The sequence below is a fragment of the Anolis carolinensis genome, chromosome 1, assembly GCF_035594765.1.
Source record: "Anolis carolinensis isolate JA03-04 chromosome 1, rAnoCar3.1.pri, whole genome shotgun sequence".
Classification (NCBI taxonomy): domain Eukaryota; kingdom Metazoa; phylum Chordata; class Lepidosauria; order Squamata; family Dactyloidae; genus Anolis; species Anolis carolinensis.
The window spans coordinates 46,819,636-46,847,253 of NC_085841.1; the positions used below are offsets into that span (position 1 = coordinate 46,819,636).

The 27,618-nt window shown below is 39.0% G+C and overlaps 1 protein-coding gene across 1 annotated transcript in view; it reads right to left on the reverse strand.

The window, feature by feature from the left end:
• zfand3 (zinc finger AN1-type containing 3) overlaps window positions 1-27,618 on the reverse strand; it is a 192,324-nt gene that overhangs the window by 56,734 nt on the left and 107,972 nt on the right. The window contains 1 exon segment of the mRNA NM_001293125.1: window positions 21,455-21,634. Within this exon segment, the coding sequence (NP_001280054.1) occupies window positions 21,455-21,634 (180 nt within the window).

The following is a 27,618-nucleotide window of genomic DNA, read 5'->3' on the forward strand; positions in this document are numbered from 1 at the left end:
GAAACAAAGAAGAATGCCAGAAAAAAATTCTATGTTTGTGATTGGCATGAAATATAAACTAGTGCAAATTATTTTTGTTTAAAAACAACAACTGCTATTCATACAGGGCATGTTGAGTTGGCATCATTCCACCAATGAACTGACTAAATCGGTGTTTGTTTTTAAAATGTTCTCATTGTTACGATAGCAGCAATCTTCCTAAAGGATAGTTACATCACTTGGAAAGAAGAGTCACAAAATAACCTTTAAGCCAACACAGTAAACGTTTGGCTATCAGGAATCTAATCATTTGAACAGATTCAACGAGAGCAGAGGTGTTTTGTTATACTCTAGGCAAGACTCTAACTGAACAATATGACTGCAAATAATAACAACTGTTTTCAGATTTTGTTAGCAATAGATTCTCAAACTGATAAATTAAAGTTAGTCTACCCATTTGAATTAGCATATAGAAGATTATACATATTTCACGCTGAGAGTTTACTGAAATCTGATTTTACATTTTACTTAAAACAGAAGCATTATTTCTTTTACAATTCCTCCAAGATATTGTCTAAGTTGGATACATGATGAATTGGATCTATGACTTTAATGACTACGACAAAGTAGTAAAACACATAATCACTGAGCTTTAACGGAGCACACTGCTCTTGTGGAAAAAGCAATGACCTGTGCCTCACCTTTTACTCTAGGGTAAAATGTTGTAATCATTGATTTAAGTGGCTAAGTACATCCAGGATCTGACCATTTCACTAAATGTTCTTTTGCACTTTATTATCACAAACTGCAATAAAGAACTGCTTTATGCATTTCCTGATTTAAACAAGACCCAATATGGTGTTGTTGTTTGAGCACTGGACTATAACACTGGCAACCAGGGTACAAATCCCCGCTTGGCCATGAAACCCACTGAGTGACATTGGGCAAGTTACTCTATCCCAGCCTCAGGGGAAGTCAAAGGCAAACCAACCTCATCTGAACAAATTTTGTGAAGAAAATCCTGTGGTAAATTTGCCTTAGTGTCGCTGCAAGTAATTAATGACTTGAAGGCACACAACAACAGCAGCATTGCCTAATTGTATATTTCATAAGAGTCAGTCAAAAACTGGTCTTGGCAGCAGTATTTTCAGAAATGAATTCTGCTCCTACACAGAAATTGCTTGCTTGTGTGAAACTTTTCTAAAATGTCTTAACATACCTGCCTACCTGCTAAAATATACTACTGACAGATGAAAGTTAGTCTATGATCAACTATTCTCTTACATAAAACTACAGTTTGGATAGTTCTGAATAGCCTACTGACCCAGAACAAAGTCATTTGTTATGTGATAGACATCCAGCTCCTTTTTAGAGTATCTCTTTTTATATAGTACTAGCATCCAATTACTAGTGGACTGGCAGCTTTCAAACTTGATCACAGCAAGCCTCCCAGTATTATAGAGAGAAATCAATTCTGACAGTTCTTCTAACTTTTTGAACAAAATTGGTATTAAAAATGGTTTGTAACTTGGATTACCAATATTCATGCTTTACCTAGTCCTTGAAATACCTAGTCAGATAAGAAAGAAGAGACAATTTTCTTTATTCTTTCTTTAACTGTTTGTAATTTTTATTGTATTTTGAAAACTAATTTTTATGAAAAATAAAAATGAATGAAATAAAGGTATACTGAAAAATGTAATGGATTGTAGCATGGTTGTCAGGTGGCTCCAGCTACAACCTGCACCTTCATTAGAGAGATTTACCTCATATGTTTTTTAATTTTTCTGGAAGCCAAGTTCAAAGTTAGTACTCTATACAGTTTTAACAGTGATTATCATTTCACTTCAAAGTACAATGTACACATTGAGTCATTTGAATGGTTGCACTATTTGCAGATATAAGCAGACTTATGGGGTTTTGTTGTAAAAATTATTTCTGAATTCTTTTAGTAAAATGCCAACCCACACCAATTAAGAAAAATGCTATCAGTTTATCAGCTAAAAATTCAGATAGCACAACTAGTTTTTGCAATCAACCCCCGTAACTTTGCATACATATTAACAAAAAGGTAACTTTTTGTAGATTTATTGCACTTCCATATCCCCTTTTAATTAACATGACATTTACATAACATCGCAATTAATTTTCAACTACAAGCACTGTAGACTAATTAGAAATGCATCTTCCTTTATTAAATACGTTGACAACTTCATTCCCACCATAATCTCTTTGATGAGTTTACCTTTGCAGGATTAGTCATACTGATATACCGAGCTTCACATTCAGATAAAATTCTAGCTATTAAAATTAAAAGTAAAGCATATGCAGACACATTAATAAAGGCTTCAGTGTGTATTATTTTTGCAGTGGTATATCTCAAGAAAATGTATGCAGTTAGTTCCCTGCTTTTATTCATACTACTAATACAATTTACAAAAAAAACCCAAAAACAAAACAAAACAAAAACAAAGTCTTCAGCAGACTTTTCTTACAAATCTGCAAGAAACTACTGTAGAAAATCAATGTGAAAGTTATTCTTTCCAAAGTCTTAGTTCTCTGGAATGAGAAATGAATGATGAAGAAGAGGAAAGGAAGAGAATGATCAATTGTAGTTGGTAGCTAGAAAATTTGTGATTGGCAATGACCATCTGACAACAGGATCTCCACATAATTTATAGGTGAATATTTCACAACAATCAAATATTGAAAATACTCTTCTTAACTATTATGCAATTTGACAGTGTCTCCTTAGGTAAGGTGATACCGACTAAGAAGATGCAGATCTGGGTTCATATACACCATATAGCCCTGCAGTAGAAGTGGCTAAAATTCTGGGTCAACATTTACTACTTAAATACTTGACAGGCCAGTGGTTGGCATGTTACTCCTGGACTGTTAGCTGTCAATACTGCATTGAGTGAAGCTTGAGACAACACAGTTATAGAGCACTATGGTTATTGTGTCCATTCAGTTCACCTACACTCATATCTTAAACAAAGTATTTGGTTTCATTTAGGATTAAATCTAGGATCATTTCCCCTCTGATCAGTTCTATAATTATTCTAAGGCACAAAGATTTAAGATCTCTAGAAATAACACATTTACTCTGTCTATACAGAGTTATACAAGTTATTATAAGCCTTTTTCTACTGGAAGCACTGTTTATTCACATTTAGAAATTTTCCTGGAAAATCTTTTAATCCCATGCAAGTGAGTGAACAGGCTTATAGAGGAAGTACAGATCACTCTGCAACTTTTAAACAATCCACTTAGATCAATGCCAGCTCCCAAAAGAGCAAAGCATGAGAATGCGGGCTACTAATCAAGAAAAACAACTGTAAGTGCAGAATCAGCTATTACTATTACTACAATACTGTTTTAATAGTAGTAGCAGTAGCAGTAGTAGTAGTAGTGGTAGTAGTAATATGCAAATCTTTGTGGGCTTATTTACAAGGCTAATGTCCAGGCACTGAACACATAGATCACAGTGGGTTAAGCAATCTTCTTTAAACTTGTAAAAACCAATACAGGTTAAAGATCCCTTACTCGGAATTCCAAAATACTCCAAAATTATCCACACGAGTGGCTGAGATGGGGACACCTTTGCTTGTACACTAACTTTGCTTGATGACAGAATTATTAAAAATGTTGTTTAAAATTGCTTTCAGGCTATGTATATAAGGTGTACAAGAAACATAAATGAATAATAGAATCATAGAATCATAGAATAGTAGAGTTGGAAGAGACCTCATGGGCCATCCAGTCCAACCCCCTGCCAAGAAGCAGGAAATCGCATTCAAAGCACCCCCGACAGATGGCCATCCAGCCTCTGCTTAAAAGCCTCCAAGGAAGGAGCCTCCACCACAGCCCAGGGGAGAAAGTTCCACTGTCGAACAGCCCTCACAGTGAGGAAGTTCTTCCTGATGTTCAGGTGGAATCTCCTTTCCTGTAGTTTGAAGCCATTGTTCCGTGTCCTAGTCTGCAGGGCAGCAGAAAACAAGCTTGCTCCCTCCTCCCTATGACTTCCCTTCACGTATTTGTACATGGCTATCATGTCTCCTCTCAGCCTTCTCTTCTGCAGGCTAAACATGCCCAGCTCTTTAAGCCGCTCCTCATAGGGCTTGTTCTCCAGACCCTTAATCATTTTAGTCGCCCTCCTCTGGACGCTTTCCAGCTTGTCAACATCTCCCTTCAACTGTGGTGCCCAGAATTGGACGTAGTATTCCAGGTGTGGTCTGACCAAGGAAGAATAGAGGGGGAGCATGACTTCCCTGGATCTAGACGCTATACCCCTATTGATGCAGGCCAGAATCCCGTTGGCTTTTTTAGCTGCTGCATCACATTGTTGGCTCATGTTTAACTTGTTGTCCACGAGGACTCCAAGGTCTTTTTCGCACACACTGCTGTCAAGCCAGGCGTCCCCCATTCTGTATCTTTGATTTCCATTTTTTCTGCCGAAATGAAGTATCTTGCATTTGTCCCTGTTGAACTTCATTTTGTTAGTTTCGGCCCATCTCTCTAGTCTGTCAAGATCGTTTTGAATTCTGCTCCTGTCTTCTGGAGTGTTAGCTATCCCTCCCAGTTTTGTGTCGTCTGCAAACTTGATGATCGTGCCTTCTAACCCTTCGTCTAAGTCGTTAATAAAGATGTTGAACAGAACCGGGCCCAGGACGGAGCCCTGCGACACTCCACTTGTCACTTCTTTCCATGATGAAGATGACGCATTGGTGAGCACCCTTTGGGTTCGTTCGCTTAGCCAATTGCAGATCCACCTAACCGTAGTTTTGTCTAGCCCACATTTTACTAGTTTATTTGCCAGAAGGTCGTGGGGGACTTTGTCGAAGGCCTTACTGAAATCCAGGTAGGCTACATCCACAGCATTCCCTGTATCGACCCAACTCGTAACTCTATCGAAAAAAGAGATCAGATTAGTCTGGCATGACTTGTTTTTGGTAAATCCGTGTTGACTATTAGCAATGACCGCATTTGTTTCTAAGTGTTCGCAGACCACTTCCTTGATGATCTTTTCCAGAATCTTGCCTGGTATCGATGTGAGGCTGACCGGACGGTAATTGTTTGAATCTTTGAGGCAATGTATCTTGTTTGTTACAGTATATACAAATACATGTATTTCAAAATCTAAAGCAATTCTGGTTTCAAGCCTTTTGGATAATAAGGGATACTCCACTTGGATCATAGGGAACTAAGGTGATATTTTCAAGGAGCATTTACTAACAATGCTTGTTTAGTGAAGTTAATTACAAAATATAGTTCCATAGTTTTTAGCATTTTGTTATTTTGCTACAGAAAAACATACCCGAATGTCCAGTGTTTTGCAGAGTACGGTTTAAAGGTCTGTTACTTTAAAGGACTCCCAGATGATGGCTGGTTTTCTCCAACATGCATAATTTGTATACAAGTGCACCTTGAGAACTCACAAAGTTAGAAGCCAGAGTTGACTGTTCTCAAGCCCATCACTACTAGTAGCATGAATCCGAATCCTATTCATATACCCAGAGTAGAGCCATTTAAGTGTTGACTCAGCAGTCAATGGATCTGCATTACTTTGCCAATAGGATTAAAGCCATAATCATCAGAGGTGATGAGGAATAATGCAATAATAAGAAAAAGAAGATAGTAATACTAGAATGTCTGTAAGCACTCCCTTTTTATGCGTACTTTATGTGTATGTGCAGCTTGGGTACTAACCTGAGGAACTCTTAGAAAATATCAACTCTATCGAAGTAGGCAATTAAAAACATTTAAAATATAGCATTTTTCAAGATACTATGAAACGCTATACTATGGGAAACCAAAATGCTTTTGACTAGAACGTTTAAGTGTCTGGAAACTCAAAAGGCTGTTCATGATCTCTGAGGTGGTCTACAGAGAAAGTATAAGCAAAACTCTGGTGCCTAGGGAAATCTGCTTACACCCTGAATGCAACCATGACTGTATATAATTGGAAGAGACATGCCTAGTACATCTACATAATCAAGTTTGAAAAAGCCTGTGAATTAGAACTACAACACAAAAGAAATAAAAGTGAGGGAAGCTAAATCTGTAATGGAACTTTTAGCCACATGTACAGTATACTTTTAGTTGCTCAAGATACCAATAATTTTGTAACATCTTACATTAGTAAAAATATTTAAACTGAGATTTTTTAAAATTAGATTACCCATGAACACATTTTAGTCCAATCTCCTTCTGACAAAGATTTAAAAATGTTTCTCTAAGGCATATGTCTCCTGTAACAAATATAGTAAAGCAGAACACTTAGATGTAGATCACTGTGTTAACACAATTAGCTTTGCATCGCTATTCCAAATTGTGACAAGCAAGCAATGCTCCCCTTCTTAAAATGGGCACCCTGTTTTAAAAAGCAGGATGCTCAACACAGTTCAATTGTGCCATGTAACAAACACAAGGCCTATCTGGCTCCCTATAACAACTACCATTGGTTATTGATTTTATCTAGACCTACAAAGATGCTCTTTTCACTTATACCCCTTCATAACTTTTATTTTTACTTCTTTTTCCTACTCCTTTTCAGTTTCTCTTATCTATCAGAGGGAATGGAAGATAAGACTAGTCAAAACTTTAACATAGTAGACCTTGTCTCTACAAAGTAGATGTGAGGGAGAGACACCCTCTCCTAGTAGATATTTGCCAGGGAGCCACAGCCAACAATGTACTTGCCTGCACTGTTCAGTCTGGAGGTTCATCTCAGCAACACAATTCATGTTAAGAAAAATAGCTGCTGTTATGCATGTGAACCTTGCTTCAGTTAACACATTAGTTCCTGCACCTCAATGGATTATCACCTTGTCATGGTGAGACGGCATGCGTGTTCCAATGAACCTGTGGGCGCAACCAACGGAGCCGTGTACTCCCAGAAGGAGCCACAGGGGAGGATTCTGACAAAGAACAATCTGAAGACCCAAAGAACTCAATGGTGGAACAGGCGTAAGATAACATGGCACATGTTACAATGGCTGTGAAGGTGGAAGAAGGCTGCAACAGATTGAGAAGCCAAAGTTATCATGTTAACCATGCCACTGGATGTGCATCTCATTATGTGAAGACTGCGTGTTGATCGGCTGTGCACCGACCTCCACACATTTAAAAAAATCACAGGCTTCTTTCAAGAAAAATAAAACCAAACCAAAAAGTCCCATGGCAATCAGCGAGTGGCGACGAGGGCAGGACTGTGAAATCTGGAAGCCCCTAGTAATAGACTGGCACGATGGGTGGTGGATAGGATTCAGTTATTCTACCTCAAGGTCCAAGGCAGTTGAGTAGTCTGGCAGCTGTATCCATGACTGAGCAGCCCTCTTTAGGATCCACTCTGCTCACCCCCCACAGGGAAGGTGCTAGATATGGGGCCTTAAACATAGTTTGCCTCTCTTATCCCTGACTGGACTGCCACGTCCAGAGGGGTCATCAGCCTGTGGCCAAAAAAGAAAAATGAACTTTGGATCATGGAACGTACGGACATTGTTAGACAACCCAGAAAATGAATGCCCTGAATGCAAGACCACTATTATTGCAAGGGAGCTGGGACGCTTTAACATCAACATAGCAGCACTTCAGGAGACTCGGAGAGCAGGAGAGGGACAGTTTACTGTCAGGTGGACACCATCCTATCGGAAATACCTACAGAGGACAAAATCATCCTCCTAGGGGATTTTAATACAAGAGTTGGATGAGACTTCGACCTATGGCCAGGGATCATAGGGAAAGATGGAGTTGGAAACAGCAACTCGAATTGCATACTGCTTCTCACCAAATGTGCAGAACACAACCTTGTCATCACCAACACACTCTTCTGCCAGAAAAAGAAGTTCAAGACATCATGGAAACACCCCCAGTCAAAGCATTGGCACCTCTTAGACTACATAATTACATGTGCCAGAGAGTGCTGCGATGTGCTTCTCACAAAAGCCATGACAGGTGCTGATGATTGCTGGACAGACCATAGGTTAATCCGATCCATGATCAAGATCTCTCCCACATACAGACTCCAAGGAAGAAAGACAAGGCAAAAAATGAACACCCAAGCCCTTCAAGAGCCCTCCAAATGAGCCCTTCTCCAGATAACACTAAAGGATCATCTACCCATAAAACACCCTGAAAATATTGAGGAACATTGGAACAATGACCTCCATCATCACAGCCTGAGAAGAAAGCATTGGTTACCAAACTAAGAAACATCCAGACTGATTTGACGAAAATGACAAAGAGATCCAACAGTTAATTGATAAGAAAAGGAAAACCTTTCAAACATGGCAGAAAGACACCAACTGAGCTGCTAAGAAAAAGATCTACACTAGTGCAAAAGCTGAGGTCCAAAGAAGGACCAGAGAGCTCAAGAACATCTGGTGAACAAAATAGGCTGAAGACATCCAACACTTGGTAAATATCCATGATGCTCAGGGTTTTTTTTAAAGCCACAAAGGTCATCTATGGGCCAAGAAATCATGGAATACACCCTCTACGCTCATCAGATGGAACCAAACTTCTGAAGGACAAAAAATCAAATACACTACATTGGAAAGAGCACTACCACAACCTCCTGAATCGCAGCTCCAGCGTGACAGAAGAAGTTCTCTCACAAATCCCACAACAACAAACCAGCGATGAGCTTGCAGCACTGCCTAGTTTGGAGGGAATCAGCAATGCCATCAGCCAACAAAAAAAATAACAAAGCCAGTGGACCTGATGGGATCCCTGCTGAAATCTTTAAAGACAGTGGACCTGAGCTGACACAACAACTCCACCAGTTCACTGAAAAAGTGTGGGTGACTGAGAAAATCCTAACAGATTTCAAGGATGTCACCATCACCATCCTTTTCAAAAAAAGGGGAAAGAACAGATTGTGGAAACTATTGAAGTATCTCCCTTCTAACCTCCACTGGGAAAATCCTCGCAAGAATCCTTGCAAGACACCTTCTACTTGTCTCAGAAGATACCCTCCCAGAATCCCAGAACGGCTTCTGCCCCTCCAGAGGAACAGTGGACATGATCTTCATTGCACGACAGCTCCAAGAAAAACGCAGGGAACAAAATCAACCTCTGTACATGTCATTCATTGACATTGCAAAGGCATTTGACACAGTAAATCGCAGAGCTCTCTAGACCATCCTCCAAAAAATCTGGTGCCCTGACAAATTTGTGAACATCCTGCGGCTCCTCCACGATGACATGATGGCAACAGTTTTGGACAACAATGGCTCCCAAAGTGACCCATTTAAGGTGGAATTAGATATCAAACAGGGATGTATTATTGCCCCAACCTTATTTTCCATCTTCATAACTATACTTCATTTTGTTGATGGGAAGCTTCCCACCGGAATGGAACAGATAGATAGCATGCTATTTAACCTCAGCAGATTGAAAGCCAAAACCAAGGTCACAACAATATCTGTTTTAGAACTCAAATATGCCAATGATAATGTTGTCTGTGCGCATTCAGAAGAAGACCTACAAGTCACTCTAAACACCTTTGCAGAAGCATACTAGATGTTCGGCCTCTCATTGAACATTGAGAAAACCAAACTGCTCTTCCAATAGGCACCAGCTAATCCCTCTGCAATGCAAGAAATACATCTTAATGGTGTAACATTAGAAAATGTTTACAATTTCCGCTACTTTGCCACCCACCTTTCCACAAAAGTCAACATTGACAATGAAATACAACAACACCTGAGCTCTGTGAGTGCAGCATTCTTCTGAATGAAGCAGCGAGTGTTTGAGAATTGGGACATCCGTGGGGACACCAAGGTGCTTGTTTATAAAGCTATTGTCCTCCCAAACCTGTTATATGCTTGTGAAACATGGACAGTCTACAGACGTCACACTCAACTCCTGGAATGATTCCACCAGCATTGCCTCTGAAAATCCTGCAAATCTCTTGGGAAGACAGGCGGACCAATGTCAGCGTGCTGGAAGAAGCAAAAACCATCAGCACTGAAGCAATGCTCCTTCACTATCAACTCCGCTGGACTGACCACATTGTCCGAATGCCTGATCACCGTCTCCCAAAGCAGTTACTCTACTCCCAACTCAAGAACGGAAAACTGAATGTTGGTGGACAGGAAAAGAAGTTTAAAGATGGGCTTGAAGTTAACCTTAAAAACTGTGGCATAGACACTGAGAACTGGGAAGCCTTGAGTGCTCCAACTGGAGGTCAGCTGTGACCAGCAGTGCAGTGGAATTCGAAGAGGCAGAACTGGAGGGCGAAAAGGAGAAATGTGCCAAGAGGTAAGCGTGTCAAGCCAATCCTGACCGGGACCGCCTTTCATGTGGAATCCGATGCCCTCACTGTGGAAGAACATGCGGGTCAAGAATAGGACTCCACAGTCACCTACGTAACCACCGCCAAGACACTACACTTGGAAGACCATCATACTCGGATAACAAGGGATCGCCTAAGTAAGTTCCTGTACCCCACTGCATTATGTGCTGGGGGCTATTACAACTTCTGTTTAGATCAGCTATAACTTATAACGTTATGAAAACTAATGTAAGATGTTTACAGCTCTCCTTTGAAATATGCAGAGCAGGTAAAGGCATTGCAGCAGTAACCACCACATCCCATCATACTCATGTTCTTTTATGCATGGATGCTTTTATGCACCTACACAACTGGGAATCCTAAGCTAGGAGGTTGTTGATATGCCAACAAATAAATGAGGCGGGTTGGACATATACATTGAAAGAGGGAGAGAAAACACAGTCCAACGGTCTACAAATATATGGGGAAGAGATTTCAGTATTAATTTCAATTTTCAGATATATGAATACCATAAAATCCAATGGTATGCTTGATAAATGAAGGACAAATGAACAGTGTATGAATATTTATACAGTTCTTCAAAACAATCCAATCATGCCTAACAATGTAAAATAAATTTGTAAGCGTGTCTAAAAAAGTCAAGCACAAATTAAAATGAGAAGTGCTACTAAAATATGAAATCAGATCCAACTGCCCAAGTCAGATTTTCCACTCTAACATTTTTCATGTCGCATTACAGTTTAGATTTCTTAAATCTGTACAATGTCTGCTTTAGCAGTAAGTGAACAAGAAAAAAGGAAAACAATGTGACAGTCTCAGAGAAAGAGATGAAGGGCTCCAAGTCAAATTGTTGAAGTATATGGCATGACCTTTTAATAAAGTACAAGAAGACTTGCTTAATAGGCAGAGTCCAAAGGACTACTTAGAAAAGTCTTTTGCCTTTTTTCCATCTGAAATATCAACATTTTAGAGAAAGCCATATACATGGAAGCACAGCAAATTGTATACAGATAATACTTCTGTTGGAGAAACAATTAACACTAACATGCTATCTCAAACAAACAAAAAATTAAACTCTCCCCAAACAAGACAAGAGTGAAGAGACCAAGCATAAATTTTATCAATAGACTAGCCGTGCCCAGCCACGTGTTGCTGTGGCGTATGGAAAATAAAGTACTGGGAAGCAGCCAGGGTTTGTAGCTGCAAGGCTATTCAGTGCTATACAAGCTGGCAAACGGAGGGTCCCTCTTGGTAGGAAGAAGGCAGGCTTTGAAGCTGCAAGGCTATGTAATGCTATTCAAGCTGGCCAATGGAGGATTCCCCTAGGTAGGAAGCAGCCAGGCTTTGAAACTGCAAGGCTATTCAGTGCTATTCAAGATGGCCAACAAAGGATTGGTTGATTTTTTGCCTTCGTACCGGGGGGGGGGGGGGGTAGGACAGCCGTTTTCCTAATTTCTAAATTCACACTTGCCTCAAGCAGAAAAGAGTTCTGTCAGACCAGAAGTGGCTTGCAGTTTCTCAAGTTGCTTCTGACTCCATGGCTAGGCCTCAGTCGGCGCCTGGCTCCTGTTCCCTTGCAACGGATGGTTGGTGCATTATTTTTACCTTGCGCAGGAGGGAAAGTGGGGCCAGTCATGCATGTGCTATAATGTCTTTTTTTTTGGGGGGGGGGGGAGGACTTTAAGTCCTTTCCGGGTTTTTTTTTTTTTTAGTGAAGGTCATACCTTGGATTATTAGGTGTAGCCAAATTTGGTGTCATTTTGTCCAGTGGTTTTTTAGGTATGTGCGTACGAAAAATGAACATAACACACACACACACATATTGAGAGAGAGGGGGAGGGGTATCTCTGGGTAGTTTTGCACTCACGTAAGAGTGATACAGAGCTTGAAAATAAGGAGAGATTAAGGAAAATCCTATTAAACTTCAAATTAGGTTATGATTTTACAAATTAAGCACCAAAACATCATGTTAGACAACAAATTTGACAGAAAAAGTAGTTCAATACGCAGTAATGTTATGTTGTAATTACTGTATTTACGAATTTAGCACCAAAATATCATGATATATTGAAAACATTGACTACAAAAATGTGTTGGATATTCCAGAACGTTGGATAAGCGAGTGTTGGATAAGTGAGACTCTACTGTACATGCAAATCCTATCAGTAAAGCATGCAGCTGCATTTCATCATTCAACATTGAAATGTCAGTGTCTTAAGGACTACTGTAACAGTCAAAGCAGTATATACATTACAGAGCTCCCTATAAGATAAAATAAATAACAAGGGGAAACACCCTTAAATTAAAATTTAAAAAGGCATCTAAAGTTTTGGTGCTCTTCATTGTGAGAAAGAACCTTCCACACTGAAACTATCATCAATCAGAAAAGCTCCATCTGTTGTATAATTAGCTCTGATAAATGACACTAATCTGAGCTACATTACAGAACTACTTTTGGGGGTGTTGGGGCAAAGAGAGAGATAGCGAAAACTGTAAATAAATCTAACCACTGTTTCACTTACAGCTATCCCAGCAGGAAGTCATAAAGAATTTTTATAGGTAATATTTTCTAATGTGCTACTGGCTGTGCTGCGCAATATCTATCATCTTGGAGCATGCATTAGCATATGTACAGTTGTCGAGAAGAGAAAAAATGTTTTCAAAATATGTTTCTCCATTTGTATACTTTATACTTGAACTCTTCATTGGAAAAAAATTTAACAATAGGATGTTCCAAAAAAAAAAAAATATCAGCTATCTAGAAGATGCTGTACCACTAAATGCCTAATATATTGGGGAGTCTGCAGATAAATCTGCAAGAAGGGTCTATGGTATCACCCCCATGGTTCAATGAAATGTTGTGGACAGCTTTAACACTGAGTTGTATTACAATATTATGAATATGTACAACAGAGACTGAGAAGAAGATATCTGTGTAAATACATATTGTTGTTAGTTGCCTACAAGTCGACTTTGATTCATGGTGACCCTATGAACAGGAGATCTCCAAGTCCCCCTATTATCAACAGCCTTGTTCAGGCCTTGCAGACTCAGGGCCGTCACTTCCTTGCCTGAATCTATGTATCTGATACGTAGTCTTCCTCTTTTCCTACTGTCCTCCACCTTTCCAAGCATTCTCGTTTCTAGTCAGTCATGTCTTGTCATGATTGACAAGTATGGCAGCCATGGTTCTGTCTTCTTGGCTGCTAGGCTGCTTGGCTGCTTTTTTCTAGTTCCCATTTATTTGTGTTTTTCACAGCCCATGGGATCGTCAAAACTCTTCTCCAACACCATGTTTCAAGTGAGTTGACTTTTTTCTACCGATTTTCTTCACTATCAAGCTTTCACAACCATACATAAAAATGAGAAATATGATGACATGGACCACACAAACTTTAGGATTTGGTGATAAATCATTACATTTCAGAGTTTTGTGTAATTCCTTCGTAAGTGATCTTCCAGGTCTTACTCTTCTGATTTCTTGACTACAATTGCCACTCTGATTGATAACTAAATCAAGTTACAGAATCTCTTGAATTATTTCAGTATCTTTGTCATCTACTTTAAAGTTAATGTAAATATTAGGGTTGCCCAAAAATTCGTTATGATTCTTATATCGGAATTATTTCGGATTGTTCTCACTTTTTGAATCGAGTTTTGAGACATTGTCCCTGGGCGCAACTGGCAATGTAATTCTAACCATCGTTGGCCCATTCTCTAATTGTGTCTTAATGTTTCGTTAAATTCCCCCCCCAAAAAATTTTTAAATATGTTTTTAAAAATATTTTTTAAAAATATTTTTTTTCTGCAACCTAACTTGAATGGGAGCCTAGCGCAGCCTAAAATGGCTGCCGTTCCCAGGCCAATCAGAGACTTCCACGATGGATGGAAAAGGTGGGGGTTAGTGTCCTCTGCGTCCACGTGGAAGATCTCCATAAAAAACCCCTCCCTAACCCTGGGGGGACATTCTGGGGCTGGGTTACCGAGTGGAGAGGGAGGTGCGCTACGCTAGGAAAAAAGCCGCCTGCATTGAGGGGAGAGAGGGTGAAGTTCTGGCTGTAGAGAGAGACTGAAACAGGGCTTTGGGTCTGGTAAGGGCTGGCTTTTGTTGCTGGTTCGATATTGTGTGTATTTTTTGGGTAATAAATGATGCATTGGCTTGGGGCTTGTGGGATCTGGCAAAGAGTCCTTGCTTGAAAAGAGGCATTAGGCAATTTATAGTTTTCAAAGGATGTGGGCATTCCTGCCAAGGCATTGCTTTCCTCACGCTCCGTTTCTATTCCCAAGCCCTCTGCCAGAGTTTTATTTCTGCAATCACAAGATCAGCCATTGATTTGAATCCTAAAAGGGTCCAAGGAAATCTATAGTTTCCAAAGGACGTGTGCATTTCTGCCAAGGCATTGCTTCCCTCACGCTCCATTTGTAATCCCAAGCCCCCGGGCTGAGTGTTATTGCAGCAATCACAAAGACACACATTGTTTTCAATCCTAAAAGGGTACACTGCAAGTGATAGTTTCCAAAGGACATGGCGCACCCGCCAAGGCACTGCTTCCCTCACGCCCCGTTTGTAATCCCAAGCCCCCGGGCTGAGTGTTATTGCAGCAATCACAAAGACACACATTGATTTGAATCCATAAAGGGTACACCACAAGTAATAGTTTCCAAAGGACGTGGGGCACCCGCCAAGGCATTGCTTCCCTCACGCTCCGTTTGTAATCCCAAGCCCCAGAGCTGAGTGTTATTGCAGCAATCACAAAGACACACATTGATTTGAATCCATAAAGGGTACACTGCAAGTAATAGTTTCCAAAGGACATTGCCAATCCTGTCAAGGCATTGCTTGGCGTGTGCTGCGTTTCTAATCCAAAGTCCTTGGCCAGAGTTTTATTTTTGCCATCACAAGGTCAGCCAGGGACATCATCAATCAATAAGGTCCAAGGCAATTTATAGTTTCCAAAGGACAGTGGCACTCCTGTCAAGGCATTGCTTGGCGTGTGCTGCGTTTCTAATCCAAAGTCTACACAAGTAGAAGAGGGACTTAAGACTTTCAAACCAGGAACAGGTTTCTTCAAATATTGAAAAATAGTGTATTATAAAAAGTTATGAAAATTCGTCAGAAATCATAGGAGACAGGAAACGTTCTGCAATTTGTTGAGCAAAGAGTGTTGAATGTGATCTCCCACTGTACCAAATTGGATTAGGATAGCTCAAGAAATGAGGGCGGGAGAGCCCTGTAAAAGTCCCCCCCCAGTTTCCTTTTTTCTTTTGGGGCGATTGCGCATGCGCGTCCGCCATTTTAGAAACATTAAGAATCATTACGAATTTTTGGAAATATCCGAAATTTTTGGGTGAAAAATTCGGAAATACTTTCTATATCGAAGCGCCGGCACCCCCTACTTTAGAAACGAGAATTGAAACATTTTTTCCATCGATCGGACAAGCCTAGTAAATACGTGTCATTGTTTTCCCCCCTCAATATTCAACTGTAAACCTGCCCTTGTACTTTCTGCCTTAATTTACTTCAATATTTATCCCAAGACTTTGCTATTTTTTGCTATCTGCATATCCTACCCAGTAGTTCTAAACCTTAGATCCTTTTGTTTTGTTGGAGCTGAAATACAAAACACCTGGAAGACCAAGGATTGAGAACCACTGCCTTACACTACTGATCTTCCTTTTTCCATCTTAAATGTCTCCTTTCTCAGAATTTAATACTGCTTTACAACCAACTTTTTGGCATACAATTTAAACAAACAGGGTGATAAAATGCAGCCTTGTTTGACCCCCTTGCCAATTAGAAACCATTCAGTTTCTCCATATTATGTCCTAACAGTAGCCCTGTGTCCTGAGAACAGATTATTCTTCAGGACAAAAAAAAGTTGTGGCACCCCATTTCTTTAAGAGTGGTCCACAGATTTTTAAAATTTAAATGCCTTTACTTTCTTGACATTTGCCATTTCTTTCTACCATATACGATAAAAATACTTTTGTAGGATTTCACTTTGCTTGTATTGAAATTAATGAAACTGTCAATTTTCAGAACCCTGAAACCATAATAATAAAATAATAATAATAATAATAATAATAACAACAACAACAACAACATCACACAGTCCTAAATGCTTGGGAAGTGTTCGACTTGTGGCTTTGTGAAACGAAATCCAGCATGTCTATCTTGTTTGCTGTGTCATACAACGTCGTTGTGTCAATAATAATAATTGCCATGCCAAAAGATCTCAGCCGGCATTTGGAAACAATAGACATTGACAAAATTACGATCTGCCAACTGCAAAAGGCCACCCTACTGGGATCTGCGTGCATCATCCGAAAATACATCACGCAGTCCTAGACACTTGGGAAGTGTTCGACTTGTGATTTTGTGATACGAAATCCAGCATATCTATCTTGTTTGCTGTGTCATACACTATAATAATAATAATAATAATAATAATAATAATAATAATAATAATAATAATAATAATAATAATAATAATAATATAAACAACTGGTGAGTGAAATGCGCTGTGGCAAAAAGTACACTCTTTGTAAATTTGCCAAAAAAGATGTGCATTACAGTTGCTGCATGCTTAGAATTGCATTTTAAAAACCATATTAGGACACCAAAGCTTCCAGCAATAGAAAGGAAAACCTGAGAAATAGATAACCCTTCCCTCAAGGAGCCTCTAATGTTTATCCTACTTCAGCTTTCTCGGGTGAATCTGTGCTGTATAATGAATGCAGCTTGTTAACACTTTAACTGCCTTGGCTCAGTGCTGTGAAATCCTAGGATTTGTAGCTCTTTAGCCTTCTCTGCCAAAGCAGGCTGGTGTCTCTCCAAACTACAAACCTCAGTAATACTCGAAACTAATGTGCACCCTAATTTTTGCGATGTGTTTTTGTAAAAAAAAAAAAAAGTGTATTAGATCCAAGTAAATACTGTATATTGAGTATTTCCAACCTGTGGGTGATTGTTTTGTTTATTTCATATTTGTACACGTTATAGCATATCTATGAAGACATAAGCATAAGAAATAAGCATAAGACATAAGCATAAAAAAAGATTCCATATTTCAGTAAATTGTGGTAAAAAGACTGAGTTCCACTGAACACATTAAACAAAGGTTATCTTTCAAGCTCCTTTCTTTCACTTCAAATCACCCCATATTTTAAGTGTAATGTAGTTCCTCTAAAATAAAACATCCACATTTAAAATGGAATTCAACAGATTTGTTTAGTACGTTTGCAATTTACATACAAGGATTAAAAGAGGAGGGAAAGAGATGGCTATAGACAATACCTCTTAAAACTGAAGGTGAATTATTGCTTCATCTGCATCGTCTACAAATCACTTTTAGAACAGATACACGTGTGATTGTCCTAACTCTATTTGCAGTAAAGATATACAGTAGAGTCTCACTTATCCAACACTCGCTTATCCAACGTTGTGGATTATCCAATGCATTTTTGTAGTCAATGTTTTCAATAGTGATATTTTGGTGCTAAATTTGTAAATACAGTAATTACTACATAGCATTACTGCGTAATGAACTACTTCTTCTGTCAAATTTGTTGTATAACATGATGTTTTGGTGCTTAATTTGTACAATCATAACCTAATTTGATGTTTAATAGGCTTTTCCTTAATCCCTCCTTATTATCCAACATATTCACTTATCCAATATTCTGCCGGCCCGTTTATGTTGGATAAATGAGACTCTACTGTATACCTTGTATATAAATAATGCTCTAAATTCCCTATCAAGGTAAGAAAGCACTTCTCCTACTTCCACTAAATGTTCCCTGTTTACTATGAAGAGACGCTGTGGACTCATTTTTATAGCTCTCTTCCTAAAATATGAATGGCTTTTTTGAAATACTAATTAAAACCTCCCTATTTGATGGGCTTTGACCTAAAGTGAACTGTGATTAGAATCATAGAATCATAGAATAGTAGAGTTGGAAGAGACCTCATGGGCCATCCAGTCCAACCCCCTGCCAAGAAGCAGGAAATTGCATTCAAAGCACCCCCGACAGATGGCCATCCAGCCTCTGTTTAAAAGCCTCCAAAGAAGGAGCCTCCACCACAGTCTGGGGGAGAGAGTTCCACTGCCGAACAGCTCTCACAGTCGGGAAGTTCTTCCTGATGTTCAGGTGGAATCTCCTCTCCTGTAGTTTGAAGCCATTGTTCCTTGTTCTAGTCTGCAGGGCAGCAGAAAACAAGCTTGCTCCCTCCTCCCTATGACTTCCCCTCACATATTTGTACATGGCTATCATGTCTCCTCTTAGCCTTCTCTTCTGCAGGCTAAACATGCCCAGTTCTTTAAGCCTCTCCTCATAGAGCTTGTTCTCCAGACCCTTGATCATTTTAGTTGCCCTTCTCTGGAAGCTTTCCAGCTTGTCAAAATCTCCCTTCAACTGTGGTGCCCAAAATTGGACGCAGTATTCCAGGTGTGGTCTGACCAAGGCAGAATAGAGGGGGAGCATGACTTCCCTGGATCTAGACGCTATACCCCTATTGATGTAGGCCAAAATCCCGTTGGCTTTCTTAGCAGCCACATCACATTGCTGGCTCATGTTTAACTTGTTGTCCACAAGGACTCCAAGATCTTTTTCACATGTACTGCTGTCTAGCCAGGCGTCCCCCATTCTGTATCTTTGATTTCCATTTTTTCTGCCGAAATGAAGTATCTTGCATTTGTCCCTGTTGAACTTCATTTTGTTAGTTTCGGCCCATCTCTCTAGTCTGTCAAGATCATTTTGAATTCTGCTCCTGTCTTCTGGAGTGTTGGCTATCCCTCCCGGTTTGGTGTCATCTGCAAACTTGATGATCGTGCCTTCTAACCCTTTGTCTAAGTCGTTAATAAAGATGTTAAACAGAACCGGGCCCAGGACGGAACCCTGCGGCACTCCTCGTGACTTCTTTCCAAGATGAAGACGACGCATTGGTGAGCACCCTTTGGGTTCGTTTGCTTAGCCAATTACAGATCCACCTAACCGTAGTTTTGTCTAGCCCACATTTTACTAGTTTGTTTGCCAGAAGGTCATGGGGGACTTTGTCGAAGACCTTACTGAAATCTAGGTATGTTACATCCACGGCATTCCCTGTATCGACCCAACTTGTAACTCTATTGAAAAAAGAGATCAGATTAGTCTGGCATGACTAGTTTTTGGTAAATCCATGTTGACTATTAGCAATGAGTGCATTTGTTTCTAAGTGTTTGCAGACCACTTCCTTAATGATCTTTTCCAGAATCTTGCCTGGTATTGATGTGATGCTGACCGGACGGTAATTGTTTGGGTCGTTCTTTTTTCCCTTCTTGAAGATAGGGACCACATTTGCTCTCCTCCAATCTGCTGGGACTTCTCCTGTTCTCCAAGAACTCTCGAAGATAATTGTCAGTGGTTCTAGGATGTAGCTGATCTGGCCCTGGGGACTTGAATTCGTTTAGAGCGGCCAGGTGTTCCTGGACAACTTGTCTCCCTATTTGGGGTTGGATTTCCCTGAATACTTCGTCCATTTCATGTTGCTGAGGTTGAAGATGGCTTTCTTTTTGTGAGAAGACCGAGGCAAAGAAGGCATTAAGCAGTTCTGCCTTTTCCCTGTCCCCATCACTCCATCTTCTCCTCGCAGAGGCCCTATCTCCTCCTTGTTCTTCCTTTTTCTACCAACGTAAGCAAAAAAGCCTTTTTTGTTGTTTTTAATGTCCCTGGCAAGCCTGAGCTCATTTTGCGCTTTAGCCTTGCGAACCTTTTCCCTACAGGAGTTGGCTATACGTTTGAATTCTTCTTTGGTGATTTCTCCCCTTCTTGTGCATGTCTCTTTTGAGTCTCAGCCCGGTTAGAAGTTCTTTGGACATCCATTCTGGCTTCTTTGCACTTGTCATATTTTTTTTCTTTGTTGGCACTGTTTGCATTTGCGCCTTGAGTATTTCACTTTTAAAAAACTCCCATCCATCCTTAACTTAATTCTAACTATAATTTCAGATATTTACACAAAGAATATATAGATGCAACAAGTATTTGTACAATAACATTTTCTTAATACTGAAACTGGTGGGGCAATGGGTTAAACCCTTCTGCCGACAAGACTGCTGGCCAAAAGGTCAGCAGTTTGAATCTCGTGAAAGTGGGTGAGCTCCCTCTGTCAGATCCACCTCCCCATGCGAAGACATGAAAGAAGCTTTCCACAGCATGGTAAAACATCAAAAATATCAGTGTGTCTCCTGGGCAACGTCCTTGGAGACACTGCATAAAATACTTTGTCTCAAATATTTTGATGAAAAGGAAGCCTCACTATCTTGCTGGGATTCCCTGTCTAGGTAATATGTTTCTTCTACTATACAATGTCAGAGTCAACAGATTAAAAAATGGTTCAAAGCAGAAAGCAACTGTTTGGAACTCAGCTCTAGTCTGCAATTTAATAAGCTATTCCATCAATCTGAGCTTCAGTTTGCAGCCTAAGAACCTGCTGGACTATGTGTTTTACTCCTGATGAAGCACATACAAATTTGAGCAATGCCTTGTATGGGAAAACACTATAATAGTAAAGAATGAGATCTGTCCTCAATCACTTTGCTTTGGCTTCACCATTCCTTTGGTCCTTAGCCCTAGTCCCTGTCGAAATACAGACCAAGGAAGGACTCTTCTGAAATTGGAATGTGACTCTCAAGTTTAAAATAGTTGCCATACAATAATTTATATATTACCAACATGATCTTTACAAAGCATTAGAAATACATTTTGGATTTGTGAGAATCTTTGATGTAGTACTGAAATAATGTGAATTCCAACTGCTTAATAACCTTCAACTTAAAAAAAACCCCATCCTGGCATCTGTTAACAGGAAAGAAAAAAATGGACTACGAAGTATTCAATAATTTTGAGTAATGTGTTTAGTTCATTATAAACATTCAAACAATTTTAGCACAGTGATAACAAGACTTTCCACGACATGGCTAATAGTTCAGTTATGGATAGACTCGCATACTTTTTGTGTTCTGGAATGAACAGGAATATGTAAAATGGGTTCTTAATAGTTAAGGATTCCTTCCTGCTTTTTCCTATTACTGTAGTTTTCATTCACTATGCTCCAGATGTATATTCTTGCTAAAAACTAGAATCATTAAAAAAGATAGGGGACTAATTTGTCCTCCATTGGAATTATGCACTTACATTCCTCTTTGCTGGGTGAAGTTACATTCAATTCTGTCGGAAGTTGCTGGTTGGAGTTAACAGTCTGTGAAGATAGGGAGGTATTACTGTTGTCACCATTTGTTTCTCCAGAGAACAAATCTGATTGGCTGTTGCTTGTGGTGGGTGTGGACTCATCATCTGGTTGCTTCTTTTGAAATTCTAGTAAGACACAAAGTTTGGGAAATCAGATGCTTGAAGCAATTACACAACCAAAATCATACTACTACCTAATATATAGGACATATACTGTAAATTATAACTGTGTATGAAATATACAAGACAGTCGTCTGCATATATTAATCATAACTTAAATCTTAACATTTCTATATTAACGCACACAGTATAATCATTTGGAGAACTATTCCAGTGGATTTATCTTAAGTCATTTCATCCCTCTTTGTTTTCAAAGAGCAGTTAATGCTAAGTCAATAAGGGCACATTTTCACCAGAGGCTCTGCCCCTCTCATCTATAACTATAACTGAAGAAGCATGTGAATATTTTCATTTCTTTCCAAACTGTCGCTCACACTGAATTGGTTTCATTTATTCCAGTGATACCGTCATCTCCAATTAAGGTTTGCATTTTTGCACTTTAAGAATGTTTTAAAATGTATTTGTTAAAACTGGTCATCCCTATGTATGCCATTAATATATCTAGTCTACATGAATGGTGGCATGTAAGCATCATCAAATCTGCATATCATTCATTTGTTTTCAGTCATATGCTATGCATATATATTATGTTCATTTTCAGGTATAGTCCCTAATTATGGAAGAAACAATAGCTATAACATAATACTAAAAATATACTAAAGGAGGAAAGATGCACTTAATTGAATTAATATTAGTGGGCTGCTTTTTTTTACTGATAGATGAATTTTCTGAAATTTTCAGGGATGGAACAAATGAACTAAATGTTTAATCAAAGGGTTTCAAGGATCTAAGGATCGGTTTTATCCTCCTTATTAACTTCTGCTTAATAATAATATAATATATTGTATGTATATATACTTGTAAACCGCCCTGAGTTCCCTTCGGGGTGAGAAGGGTGGGATATAAATGCCGCTAATAAATAAATAAATACATACATACATACATATTTTTTCTTTCTTTGTATTCATTTTCTAACCTGATTTGTCCTGATAGGAATAGCAAACTCTTTGCTATCGGAAGCATACCATTTATATGTAAGTGCTATTTAGCTATGAAACTCAATATTATTATTCTAATACTAACAGTAAGAATCTCTATGCACAATGCAAATAGTAATAAAAGTAAAAATACTTCTACTGCTATATATTAAACACAGGGCTACACATTTAATAACATGCTTCTAAAATTACAGTATCTTAAATCTAGTCTGTAAATTGTAAAGCAACATGGAGTTTTACAATAAACTGTGGAATGTAAACCAACATGTAGTAAAAAGCAGTAACTTAATTACATGGAAAACCAAGTAATTCTTTCCATCTGTTATCTCTCCGTGATCAGTAAATCAAACTTCTATCAAATTAAACAAATCTGATTGTAACATACCTATTATAGCAAATATGTGTCACTTTACTCCATCCCCCATGTAGCAGCTAATGTAATATCTTTACCGAAGAGTGGTAAATTTCAATTTTTTTTTCTTGCTCATGAAATTACCACAATTTTAATTTTCCAAGGATGGTATTTGTTTAATTGTGAATTAAATTTGTCAGTTTAGATTCTGACAACTGGTTACATTTATTTGTAATATTAGTTGGAAAATTACCTAGATGTGTTCAGTTTCACCTGTGCTTGTAACTAGAATTCTTTCAGTGGGAATTTCAAATTTGGGGATTTCAGTTGTATAAAAATGAAGAAGTGTTTCAGATACTGACTTGGACAAAAGTGACATATCCCATTATGAACTCAAAGAAAATCAAACTATAATGTGTATGGTTTATTGCGGGGCAATTTCTGGAAGGAAAACTACCGCATAAATCTGAGCACCATGGGGTTTATTAGTGGTACTTCTAGCAGAAGCTTTTAGAGTAGCCATTTTTTCTAAGGGAAATCAACATATGTTCATCATATATGTTTAAAAAGTCTAGAAAGAGCCTTTCTCATTTTAAGTGCAGTAAAACCAGTTTTACGTGTGCACTGCAGATGCAAATTGCACTGTTACATCTTTATTTCACTTCATCCTATAAACTGACAATAAAATATGAAATGAATCATTTCACTGGAGCATATAAAACAGGCATGGGCAAACTTCAGCCCTCCAGGTGTTTTGGACTTCAACTCCCACAATTCCTAACAACTGGCTGGGATTTCTGGGAGTTGAAGTCCAAAACACTTGAACACCGAAGTTTGCCCATGCCTGATATAAAACCTAACAAAACAAAACACCATCTTCTTCAAAATTCGCAGCACTTAAAATTCAATGAAATGCTGTTTGCACAGTATTAACATAAACAGAACAACTTAAAGTAATAAAAGAAAAACAAAAGGATTTGCTATCATTTAAAAAAATACACCAAGGGGATGCGCAGCATGCAAATTAGTTTACTCTAGTTTGAATAACTGTCACCAGTAAAAAACACAATGCAATGGACTGAAAATGCATTTCATTACTTCACCTTGTTCTATCCAGTCACTGGATTTGATTAGAAAATCTGAAACTAACACCTCATTGTACATATTGCAACATTTAAATCTACTTCCAGCGAAGAAACACTAATGGAACATTTTTACAATGACAATTAGAATAAAATATTAAACATTCCTTAGAAAATACATGTCAGTATGTACTATTCTACCCAGTATTGTATGATTTCTATATTGCAGTTTTCTATAGACAGATGTTATCAAACTGGAAATTTTACAAGTGTATTTAAAAGAAAATTGGTTCAGGCAAAATATGTAAGCTACTGAAAACAAATCTTTATTTTAACAACTTTTCTCACACAAGATAAAGTTGATTTTCTTTCTTAAAATAAACAAACAAAAAGCAAATAAACTGGTACCTAGGAGGTAGGAATGACATCCAGAATCACGAGTGAACTTCTGACAACAGAGAAGCTCACCTTCCATTCTTCCACCTGAACCACTCTGATTTTCACAGATCTCCAGAGGGTCCTTCAATTTTCCAGAGCAGATTCTGGGGCTACACAGAGGTTGTAATAACTGTGCTGCCAACAGCCATCTTGCATGGATGGACACCACTGTATTTTGCCCAAGGTCAGAACCAATTTGTTGATCTCAGTTACATCAACGTGGGCATGGGAATTGTGCTCCCCTTCTGATGTTGCTTGATTGCAATTCCCAAAAGCCCAAACCAACAATGTAGAAAGGTGTGGATGAATGGGTGTGTGTGTGTGTATACACACACTGAGATGTAAAGTATATTAAGGGAAACTAAAGTAATTTAAGGATCTTTTCCCAGGAATCTTAAGGAGAAAAGCATTTGCTACAATTATTTTCCTTACCAATATGCTTCTACCCTGCAAAAGGAGAACTGAATTGTCTGCAAGACTCACCACTCCCGGGGAGGGGGAGGCGAGGGGGAGGGTCGCCAGGTGTCTGACTTCAAAATAAGGGACAGCCAAGGGGGGGGGAGGCTTCCAGGGTCCCGGCCCAAGCTCCTCCTCCTCCTCTTCCGAAATTGATCTCTTCAAAATGTAGTGTGAACAGTTAGGGCAACTCTACTGTAGCTGGGATGGCTTCCAGGGGCAGGGCATCCAGGGGCGGAGGGAATTCAGTTGCCAAAGAAGAGGAGCTTGGGGGGAGAGGCCCTCATTGGATGGGGCCCCAAGACATCCTGGCCAGTGATCCCTCTGGATGCGGGACATTTTCCCAAAATAAGGGATTGTCCCTTAAAATCCAAGATACCTGGCAAGCCTGGGGGTAGTGAAGCCATAACAAGCAGAGAAAACATGCAGCATACTACCTCAAAGTACAGGTGGGGAACAAGATATTTGTAAGGGATGAGAGGTATATGAACATATGATGTTCAAAGAGGGAGCTGAGAGACAAGCAGAGTGAAGAAATAGATATAAAAAAGAATGAATAGACTAGAGCAGGGGTTCTCAAACTGTGCTCTGCTGAGTCCTTGGGGCTCCGCAGGTGATAGTGTGGGGCTCTGCGGCGCCATGCTACTTCCCGTATCCTCCTCTTTCCTCCTCCAGAGAAATGCAGGGAAATTAAAGTTTTGAGCAGCAGCATTGTCTTCCTGGGGCATAGACCCTTTCTCTCTCTCTCCCCCCCCCCCACTGCCCAGACTTTTTTACTCACTGGCCAGAGCCCCCTGCTTTCTTTGCTTCCAAAATCCTATTTCCCTCCCACTCCTCAGTGGGTTCTTTGATTGTGCTTTTCCTGCCTGGAAGAAGGGGGTTGGACTAGATGGCCTATGAGGTTTCTGCTATTATTATTATTATTATTATTATTATTATTATTATTACAAAGACTGGATGGCCATCTGTTGTGGGTGCTTTGATTGTGGTTTTCCTGCCTGGCAGAAGGGGATTGGACTGGATGGCCTCTGGGATTTCAGCTATTATTATTATTATTATTATTATTATTATTATTATTATTATTATTATTATTGCAAAGGCTGGATGGTCATCTATTGGGGATGCTTTGATTGTGCTTTTCCTGCATGGCAGAAGGGGGTTGGACTGGATGGCCCCTAGGGTCATCCACTGAAATACTGTTAAGTTTATGCTGGTTAAAACTTCATTTTAAATATTGTATTGCTCTTTCTTTTTTCCTTTTTTATGGGCACCATTTGAATTAGTTCATACAAACATTCTCCATCCATCTGCCACTGGCCCAGTACATGTCTTATATACATAATATAATACAATATAATATAATAACATTTATTGGGGCTCCACCAGAAACATTTGCTTCAAAAAAGGCTCCGTGGCTTTAAAGGTTTGAGACCCTTGGACAAGAGAATAGATAAACTGCATACAGTACTTATACATTGAAGGCAATATGAGAGAAGATAATGACTTCCAACTCATTTCAACTCTTAGAAAGAAAGCAAGCAGAGTTCGAAGACCAAGCAGCTTCAAAGCTGGCAATGCAGGATTCACAAAATTAGGGCTCTTTTTTGATCAACATTTTAGAAAGTGTACTTTTTGGGCAGAAATATAAAATATATTCAATTTTTTTCCAACAATTGCAGGTTATGGGTAAGGAATGGCTAGAAAACTTTGAAGTTTTAACAATAAAGGGATTTTTATTTCTAAAGAACAAACTGCTTTGACTATTGTCAAATTAACTGTGAAAGCTAAGGGGGATTCCAGTATTAATTATTCCAAATATAATCTATTCCACATAAATGGGTATTAAAATGCAAAGTTCTGGTTAATTGTTATATATTCGTGTGAATGTGCAGTACACGTAGTTATTAATTTCAGCATTGGATATTTTAGTATGTTTGATGGTTCACCATTTTTAAAAAACAAATGTATGTGCATGAAAGACTAAGTAACTTTATCTTATTTCAGGGGAAGCTCCTTCTGATCCAGATGCCAATGAAGATGCAATTCTTAATTGGCTTGAACAACATAATACTGAGGCAATAAATTCAGGCGGAACAAGGGAAAAGCTGCCTTAGCACAACTTTCACCAACTCCCAACAGGAATGGTTATCGTATATATGTAGATAATTACTTCAACCAGTGCAGAGCACCATTTTAAATTAAGCATTCTTCTGAATTGTGATCTTTCTAATTTACCTTCCATCTTCATGGAAAAAAGAATGGGTGGTAAAATGTTAGGATTCCCCTCCACCACCACCCGTCCTTTTGTCTTTCGAGAGAGGAATCTTGAAAAAAGGAAGGAAATCACAGATGTCCTTACAAAAAGATGGGGAAAGATGAAGAACTGAACAATAATAGAGTGATACTCATCCCTCAAAAGGAAGCAGATAACAATACAATCACCAAACTAATTTTGTATCACCCAAGACCTTATTAAAAATAAGATAATTCTTCTTCCTGGGTGAGCAGTTGAGAATCTTTTTCTTAAATATACTCATCTCTTTCAGTGGATGAGAAACGGAGTTTCTAATACTCATGCAACTGTTTTTTTCCCCCCAAGCTTGGATCAGTGTTGTTGGATGGAGAAGGAGTAAAACTGTGGATGGGATTTTTTTTAACCTTCAT